Source organism: Hippocampus bargibanti, linkage group LG19, assembly GCF_051943395.1.
Source record: "Hippocampus bargibanti isolate YZ-2025 linkage group LG19, ASM5194339v1, whole genome shotgun sequence".
Classification (NCBI taxonomy): domain Eukaryota; kingdom Metazoa; phylum Chordata; class Actinopteri; order Syngnathiformes; family Syngnathidae; genus Hippocampus; species Hippocampus bargibanti.
The window spans coordinates 5450763-5460997 of NC_142752.1; the positions used below are offsets into that span (position 1 = coordinate 5450763).

General features: G+C 40.3%; 1 protein-coding gene across 1 annotated transcript; it reads left to right on the plus strand.

Moving 5' to 3' along the window:
• The first annotated feature begins 279 nt into the window (after positions 1–279).
• selenoi (selenoprotein I) lies at positions 280–9231 on the plus strand. The gene is made up of 10 exons (XM_089022356.1): positions 280–521; positions 1630–1698; positions 2799–2907; positions 3056–3130; positions 3912–4174; positions 4258–4366; positions 5177–5225; positions 5303–5483; positions 6571–6750; positions 7991–9231. Exons 1-10 carry the CDS (start codon positions 459–461, stop codon positions 8096–8098), a joined length of 1206 nt encoding a protein of 401 aa, XP_088878482.1. The 5' UTR covers positions 280–458; the 3' UTR covers positions 8099–9231.
• Positions 9232–10235: the final 1004 nt, after the last annotated feature.

Here is a 10235-nt window from a genome sequence, read left to right on the forward strand (position 1 = left end):
CTCACGTGGGCAGGCCTTTTGATATTTATTTTTATCTGTGTTGCATTATGAAACGCATGTATGCGCAAAACCCTAGCAACATCGTCGGGTACCATGGCAACCAGAATGGACCTCTCCCGTAATGCAATTTCGCAATTCTGCTCTGTGTTGTTATCACCTGGTTTCCATATGACGGAAGTGAGTATGTTACGTGATAAATCTATTTCCGGATTGAGTGAATGTTGCGATGTGGTCTTCCGGTCTACAGGCGACAGTAATGATTTCAAATCACTTGTGGGGTGTCGCCCTCTTTCTTGGAGGAGCGGCCAAAGAGTGTTCCGATAACACGTCACCCGGCGTGACCGACAGCGGTTACGCTTCTGTGATCACTTCACCTCGGCCGCTAAAATCAAACCTGGACCGTTCGCCCGCATTTTCATCATCATTTGTTGTATTGCATAGCGGCGACAGATTGCCCAATGATGGCTTTTCTGTACGAATACGTCACGCAGGAGCAACTCGCAGGCTTCGACAAGTACAAGGTAGCATGCTAATCAGTTAGCCCCTCGATGTCAATGTGTATGTATGTGTGCACGTAATGTATGTATGTGTATTTTAGCGCAAGTGATCGCAGTTTATGCTTCTATTACATAACCTTTATTAATCAAACTGCCTTGCTTTTAAAATCAAGACAACGAAAACATTCAATTTTATTTGCAAATTCTCAATTACTGCCTGAGCTCTGAGTACAAAAGGCAATTTAAATTTGTCCTTGTGCAAAATCAAGAAAAAAAAACCCATTACATTTAAAACTGAGATGAGAATCTGGGCTCATGTTAGTTTTTAATGTTAATGCTTTAATACTGTAAATGTGATGTTTTTGAAGAGATGCCAATAAGAATGATTCTGCAGGGGTCAGAGGGTGCCTTGAACCCCACCTTTGCAGCTTCTTTGGGAAGAACTCCCATTTTTTTAATGGGTACCCTTGCTGATAGTCAACAATTAATGCATCATTGCACATCTTCATCCAAAACTAACATTCCGAGCATAAAACAGTTTGGGATGTTTGCTTTTTTTCCCTAATGCATTGCAAAAGTAGCGGAATTCCGTAGCAGCAGACGCTAAAAATCAAGTTACTTGGGTGCCTCAAGTGTGATCGGGACTTCCGAATTCTAATTATATCATCCCATTTTCCCCCCTTTCCTCATGAGACACCATATAAATATTTTCCCCTGTCCTGGTGCTTTTTAATTGCCGCGCTCTTGGCAGCATGGCGAATGCAAATGAATTGAAACATTGTGTGCCAGTGCAACGGTTTCAGCTTGTACGCGTGGTCACATGCAACGTTCGGTTTCCCCTTCCTTCCTGCTGCCTTCCGTAATTAGTGTAATGTCACCACGCTTGTCATCCTGAGGCTGCGATGGAGAAGTGAGTGATTGACTTCCTTAATCGAAATAAATAAATAAATAAATAGACCGACTAAGACAGTTCATGAACCAAAATGGCGTTAGTTCAGTAACTCGAATTGTCAGTTGGGAAATATATATTCAAAACGCGAGCAATTGGTGACAAAACGCGGTGAAACCAAGTTCATTTGCATGCGTGTCACAAATGACTGACAGTATCCTGTGTCATGTGTTTGTTTTGCAGTACAGCGCCGTGGACTCCAATCCTCTGTCAGTCTACGTCATGCACCCTTTCTGGAACTGTGTGGTAAAGGTGAGAAACGCGACGACTGACACTTGGGTGACACTCCTTGTAGTGTTACATCATATCTCATGTTATTGCCCCGCGGGATCGTTGTAATGACCTTTCTCCTGACCTCTCTCATCGTTGTAATGACCTTTCTGATGACATCCAATCAAGTACGGCGTTAGCTAACCCCTACGTGACCTGTGTTAGCTACCGGAAAAAAAAAGATATACAGTGATACATTGGCTTATGAACGCTTTAGCTCATGATCGTTTCGCTTTACGAACATTACATTCGCGAGAATATAATCTTGGCATCCGAACTAGTTTTCGGCGGGCGAACCAAACCACACAGCACCACTGTCGCTGGCGGACTTTTCTTGAGTGCGGACGTGGTTTGTTATCGAGTGGAGTAATTTTGCTATTATGGGACCGAAAAAGACCCCACCAAAGGCTAGTATTAAGCCAAAGAGGACACAAAAGAAAATTACGCTCGAGCAGAAGAACGAGATCATCGAAAAACATGAACGAGGTGTACTTTTTTGCTGACTTAGCGTCCCAGTACCTGTATGCTAATTCGACCATTGCTACGTGTGGCTACGGGTGTTTCTGTGTTATCTAAGCAACGGTCTCAGACAATAGAAGAGGTTGGAAAATTTCTGTTAATTTGGATTAATGAAAAAAAGCTAGCAGGGGACCGTGTGAGTTAGGGTATTATCGCAGAAAAAGCACAGCAACTTCACTCAGATATGAAGATGCAACTACATCAACGACATCACAAAGGTAAATAAAACGACTTTATTATACTGTACTGTTTATTTATTTAATTACAATACAATAGCACATTTATTATACATAAAAAGGTATATTTGTGTAGTTTTAAGGCTTATTTAGGAGAAAATTATGGGACCTGGGAACGGATTATTCTCATTTTTAATGATTTCTTTTGGGAAAAAAGTTTTGGCAGATGAACTTTTAGCCTTAAACACACTTTCTGGGAAGTTCTTAAGCTGAGACATCACTGTATTAATGTATTTTTTTATTGTGGAGTTCCACAAGGTAGAGTCATTTGCCATTTAAAATTTTATATTTCTGTGTTCTAAATCGACTTTTTATCTTTGTTTTTAGTTTCTACCAAATTGGCTGGCTCCGAACCTAATCACGTTCACCGGCTTCATGTTCCTGGTGGTCAACTTCCTCATGTTAGCCTTCTACGACTATGACTTCTATGCCTCAGGTGTGCAAGTAACCCTGGTTTCACGTGATCCCATAGCATTCGTCATGAATTATGACCAATCGTGTATTAAATACAAAATACGTGCATTTTTTTTTAAACCTTCGATGTGTAGTCGCCTTTATTTTTATTTTGTGTGCGTGCTTCTTAGCCGTCGGACATCAGCATGTGCCGAGCTGTGTGTGGGTGACGGCGGGGATCTTCAACTTCCTGGCCTACACGCTCGGTGAGCAACTAACTTTTGGATTTATATCTCCTTGTCCCTTTTAGAAAAACCTTATCTTGTGACTTGAAAGTGTCCTTGAGAATTTTGAAAGCCGCTTATTTCACAGCACATTTATTTATTTATTTATTTATTTATGATTAATTAACTAATCAATCATTTAGTTAAAGACTTAACAATTCATTTCATTATTTATTATTCACCATTTATTCATTACTTTACTAATTAAATGAGTTATTAATTTCTTACTAATTAAATAGTTACGTCATTAATTCAGCATCTTATTAATTTAACTAATTTATTTAGTATTAATTAACGAATTACATGTTTGACAAATTATTCAATATGTTAATTAGTTAATTTATGTATTTATGTATGTATTTATTTAAGTATTTGTTTATGTATTTATTTGTTTATATATATTTAGGTATTTATGTATTTATATATGTATTTTTGATGTATTTATGTATGTATTTATTTAAGTGTTTATGTATTTGTTTATGTATATATATATACATATTTATGTATCTATATATGTATTTATTTATGTGTTTGTTTATATATATTTATGTATTTATTTATAGGTTTGTTTATTCATTCTAATAATGAAAGAACTTCCGGGTTGAGTGAAAACCGGCGCATGTGGCCGCCGCTGCTCACCCGCAGAAAAAAATATCCTGTGACTGTAAAGTGTCCTTGAGAGTTTTGAAAGGCGCTTAGAAATGAAATCTATTATGATGATTATTATTATTATAAATGAAATGTATTATTATTATCTGTGCAGATGGCGTGGACGGCAAGCAAGCGCGCCGCACTAACTCCTCCACGCCACTAGGGGAGCTGTTTGACCACGGGTTGGACAGCTGGGCTTGTATTTTCTTCGTGGCCACCGTCTATTCCATATTTGGGCGCGGGGCGAGCGGCGTGAGCGTGGCTATGCTTTACTACATCCTTTGGGTCGTGTTGTTCTCCTTTATTTTGTCGCATTGGGAAAAGTACAACACGGGCGTGCTTTTCTTGCCATGGGGCTACGACATCAGTCAAGTGGTGAGATGACAGTGATTCACAATGTGGTTTAAATCGCCGTGCGCACCCCCATTTTGACTCCTTTTTTTTGTCTTGCTTTTTAGACCATCTCCCTTGTCTACGTGGTGACAGCAGTGGTGGGTGTGGAGACCTGGTACCAGCCTGTCCTGTTCAGTTTTCTCTACAGAGACCTTTTTACCTTCATGATAGTGGGTGAGACACATCATATGTAACACAACATCACCAAAATGATGACTTTTATTTGTTATTTAGTTTCGTTTGTCTTTTGTTTATGTTGACATTAGTAAGAAATATTGTGCTAAGTCAATTCTCTTTGTCTTTTCTGTAATACCGTACAATAGCTATCTGGCTGGCTTGCTAGCTATCTTGCTGGCTAGCTATTAGCTATATATTGGCTTGCTAGCTAGCTTTCTTTCTATTTGTCTTACTATTCTATTTGAGTTACTTCCGGGTTGAGTGAACACTGGCGTGTGTGGCTGCCGCTGCTCACCCAGACGAGGACGAGCTTTCGATGCTCAGACGACGTTTGGAAAAGTCTGAGAAAGAAGGAAACCATTTGAGACAAACGGTGGACACCTGGGAAACTAAAGTACACCCACGCACACACACGCTGGCTAGCTAGCTATCTGGCTGGCTGGCTAGCTAGCTATCTGGCTGGCTAGCTAGCTAGCTATCGATTCACTATCTAGCTGGCTGGCTATCAAGCTAGGTATCTGTAGGCTATTGATTGGCTATCTAGCTAGCTTTCTATCTATTTGAGGTACTTCCGGGTTCAGTGAATGCTGGCGCATGTGGCTTCCGCTGCTCACCCGCAAATATCTTATCCTGTGACTGTAAAGTGACCTTGAGAGTTTGAAAAGGCGCTTGTAAATGAAATGTATTATTATTTTTTTTATTATTATTTTGATTTTTATTATTATTTTTTTTATTTTTTGGGGGGTTACATTTATGAGTGAATCATCTCGCACATTCGCTATTTAATCCTCTCTGATGATTTTTCAGCCTGTTCCTTCTTGGTGACGTTACCCATGAGCCTCTGCAACGTCTTCAGGTAGAATTTTTTTTAGCTACACGCTAATTAGCATGTAGCTGTAGCATAAAAAAAGGTGTTCATTTGTTTGTGATCAGGGCGTACCGTCGCAACTCGTTGAAACATGGCAGCATGTACGAGGCCTTCCTACCCTTCCTGTCTCCAGTGCTGCTATTCGTCCTGTCCACCGTATGGGTGGTCTTTTCTCCTTCGAACATCATGGAGCTGCAGCCCAGGCTTTACTACCTCATGGTGGGCACGGCCTTTGCCAACGTCACGGTGGGTATCTTCCAGCGTACGATGCAGAATTCGCTCATGCTTCTTGCGATGATTTTTTTTCCTGTAATTGTTTGGATTATATGTATTTTTTTTAACCAAGTACATATGCATTTTAACTCATTCACTGCCAGACGACGTGCAACAATGTGTCCAATCCAGTGCCAGGGTTTTTGTCATTTTTTTGTTGTTATTTCCACTCAAATTGCAGGACCCAAACAATATTGAGTTTCAGGATTACATAAACATTCAGTGCAGCGTATTAAATTAAAAAAAAAAAAAAAGAGTTAATTCCTAAGGTATGTGGGCCTGGAGTTATCTGAGCGTGAAATGGGGGTGGATATCCAGAATACAATGCAATATATATTGTTTATATAGCACTTTATCAATAGCTGAAGCTGTAACAAAGCACTATAATTGAAAAAAGGGAAATGCTGCCCCCTGGTGGAAAACATTGCCAGAGGCCATGGCCAGCGCTTTATCAGCACCCAAAAAAGAAAAAACAAAACCCGAACAAATTCATGAATGGCGCTCCGCGTCATATTTTCAATTCCCAAATAAATTCAGGGATGGCAGTGAAGTGAGTTAAAAACTATATTAGCATAAGGCTAACTGATGACGCGAAAAGATTAAGGATAACATTTGATGTGGTTTACTATCCAGCTATATATGTGGCTTCTCGCTAGCTAGCTATTTGCTATCTAGCTCCCTAGCCGGCTATCTAGCTAGCTATGTATTAGTTAAATAGCTATCTAGCTAGCTTTTTATCGATTTGAGTTACTTCTGGGTCGAGTGAACACTGGCGCGTGTGGCTGCCGCTGCTCACTCACAGAAAAACTTAACCTGTGACTGGAACGTGACCTTGAGAGTTTTGAAAGGCGCTTGTAAATGAAATGTATTATTATTATTATTCCTGTTATGTGGGATAATTCTTGCAAAAAAAAACACATTGGAGGAGGACCTTGAAAATGTGAGAAATTGTCGTTGGCTACCCCGACACTAACGTATAATTTGTAACCTTTTTGTTTGCAAAAATCAAATATGGCTCTGAATTTTGCTCACGTGGTGCTTTTCTTGCCGTGTGTTTCAGTGCAAGCTGATTGTCTGTCAAATGAGCAACACGCGTTGCCAGCCTCTTAGCTGGTTGCTGCTGCCGATGGCCGCCGTGGTGACGCTGGCCGTGTCGGGCCTGGTGGCCGATGAGGTGCTGCTGCTGCATTTGTGGACGGCCGTCGTTGTGCTGGCGCACATACACTACGGCGTGTCGGTGGTGAGTTGTTGTTGAGAGTCGTTATTTACAATACAATACAATACATATTGATTTATATCGCGCTTTAACAACTGAAGCTGGAAAAAAAGTGGTTAACATGGACATCCATCATATTGGATTGGATTAGCCTTTATTAGTCTCGCAGCGGAGAAATTTACATTTCACAGCAGCAAAGTTATGGTAGGAAGAGGAACGGAAGAAGTAGAAAAACAAAATACAGGAGCTGCTGTAAAGGCAGCCACTCGAGGCGCCATCTTGAAGTCAAAAGAGCAAAAATAATAGGACAACACAAAGACACCGTCATAAAATCTTAAGCACTTTCTGCAACTTTTTTGTTGTATGAAGCAGTACTTAATGAAAGAGTAGAGGATGAAAGCGTCCTTTTCACCAGTGGATCAGGGACGTCATGGTGAAATGTGCACGTCTGCTACAAGCTAAATGTTGAAAGCAAACAGAAAGCTGTAGCATCCAGTGACGAAGAAAGATTGTCTCACATCTCCCGTCCCACGTAAATCCGCTTCAATTCCAAGCCGCGACAGTTCCACTAATACTATACTACTATACTATACTAATTGGAAAAAATATATCCATATTTTTTTATAATCCAAAGTGCCAGTGAGAACATCCTATTAGTATGACAACTCCCACAATGCATTGCAACAGCTTTTTGAGCCTGATTTGGTCTCACATCTCCTGTCCTGTGTAAATCCGCTTCAATTCCAAGCTGCGACAGTTCCATTAATACTATACTAATAGAAAAAATATACCTATTTTTTTATAATCCAAACTGCCCAGTGAGGACATACTATTTGTATGACAACTCACAGAATGCATTGCAACAGCTTTTTGAGCCTGATTTGGTCTCACGTCTCCTGTCCCGTGTAAATCCGCTTCAATTCCAAGCTGCGACAGTTCCACTAATACTATACTAATAGAAAAAAAATAGATATATATTTTTTATAATCCAAATTGCCCAGTGAGGACATATTAATGGTATGACAACTCCCAGAATGCATTGCAACAGCTTTTTCAGTCTGTTTTGCTCTCATATCTCCTGTCCCACGTAAATCCGCTTCAATTCCAAGCCGCGACAGTTACACATATGCATCAGAGCTCTGCGCTGGCGCTCCTTTCTTCTCATAGAGGAAATAAAGCAGTCAGAAAGATGGTACAAAACACCAGGAAGTAAAATTATTTGGCAAATATGACCTTGTCAATGATTGACTTTCTTTGGATGCAGGTCCAGCAACTCAGCGGCCATTTTGGCATCCTGGCCTTCTCTCTGAAAAAGCCCAGCATTGACTGACAGGAGGACGAACGAATCAGCTTGAAAGGAGCGGAGGTCTAAACGCAACCCGGTACCCCTTTTTTGCTCTCTGCTCAACGACATGTCACCGCGGCAACCGTATCCTCTCCGTTCAGCCAGGGGCGCCCCAAAATGCACACGCACGCCCAAATAGCCACCCAATTAATTATTATTTTTTGTTATTGGGCGGGGCTCTGACATGTTCCGAGTTACCTCATTGGAGGATTGCTGGACTGTGCCAAGCCAATGAGGTGCGAGTGTTTCCTACGGAAATGTGTTCTATTTACGGCCTGGGGAGCCGATACGTGCGATTACAACGATACCATGTCTGCTTTCAGGTGGACACATAAGTGATTCTAGTGTTATGAATGTATCAAAGCCTTGACAGGGACTCAGACCTCAAAGTAGAAAGGGTTCATTTTGAACACGCTTCTCATTGGTGGCAACAGGACGCGGACGATGCGAGGAAATGTGGCGACTTTTACGCTGATTCGTTCTTTTTCGGTGTCATATATATTTTTTTGTTTTTATGTTGCCGCTTGAATGAAGAGTGCGTCCCAAAAACCGCACGACGGAAGGGATTCACTCTGAGTGGATGCCGGCGGCCATTTTTTTTTTTTAAATAGGAAACCAAACTCTGAATAAGAGATATGATTAACAGTGTCGTTAGCGAGCGCCATTTTGGCTAGTAACGGCTAGCCTATGGGACACAAATATATATGGAAAGCTTGCATGTGTTTCAAGCACATTGAGTATAGGAAATTGTGTGTATGTGTCTTATTATTTTTTCCAGTGATTAACATTTGTAAAAAAAAAAAGTGCACTGATGATCTTTAATAGTGTGTGTGTGTGTGTTAGGAATCTGGAAAAAGGAATGACTGACCGAATATCGAACATGAACACAATTAATAGATCTATCATAGTATAATTGATGAGCCACTGTGATCAATGGCTTATTTTGTGGTGCTATTTACACTCTGTGTTATTAAATGTCCATACAAGTGACCCCCCCCTTCCCCTTTTCTTTCATTGACCACTGTGTTGCATGCACCACTATTTGTGTTTTTTTTTGTTTCTATTTTTTTATTAAAAAAACTAGGAGGGAAATGCCTGCAATGATTTATATTCCTGATAACTTCCCGAAAATATATGAATAAATGCTACTCAAATTGGAAGTGATAGACTTGTAATTTCAGAAATGATATAGAAAATAGCAAGAGAAGCTATTCAATGTCGCTTATGCGAGGGGGGGGGGGGCATTCACGTCAGGCCATTTGAAGAATGGTGTGCAACAAGATGAGAAAATGATTCATTAACGGCGGTGCATGGGTGTGTGTGGGTGTGTGTCACCTTTTTTTTCCCAGCTAAGCTCACGCAAGAGCAACTCGTCCGACCAGGAGAAATCTAACACTACCCTACACAAGCCACTCCCTCCAATCACAAAGGTGACACAAAACCAATATGAGAGCGTCTCAGCCTTCTGGAATGGTTGCCATTTGAAAGAAAGGATCTAGAAATATTTTTAGTTGGGCGTTTGGAGGTTTTGTTTCTGACGAAAGCAGTTAAAAAGAAAACGCAAACGCGTCTTTGTATTAATGGTCGTTTTTGGGGGGGTTAAAGATGCCTTTCCAAATGTACGCCAATGTCTTTTTAGCCTCATAAAAATTAACATGTACAGTAAGACATTTTTTGCTGAAAAAAAAACCAATGTATTGTATTTTACACCGAAAAAAAATAGAGCATTTATAGTAAGGCGTTTTTAGCACCTACCCGAAAAAAAACATTATGTCCACAGTCTTTTTGGGGGGGTGCTAAAAATGCGTTACTATAAATGGTCTTTTTAATGGCTTTACTATAGATGGTGTTTTTTTTTTTCAGCTCAAAATGCATTACTATATACAGGATATGTATACATGGTCTTTTTTTTTTGGGGGGGGGGGGGGGGTCAAAAACAGCCTACGATACATGGTCGTTTTTTTCAGGCTAAATATGCCTTACTATACATGGTCATTTTTTTCGCCTCAAAACGCCTTACTATACATGGTTGTTTTTATTAGGTAAAAATCGCCTTACTATACATGGTCATTTTTTTAGGTCAAAAACGCCTCAGTATACATGGTCGTTTTTATCGCCTTAAAATCGCCTTACTATACATGGTTGTTTTTTTAGGTCAAAAACA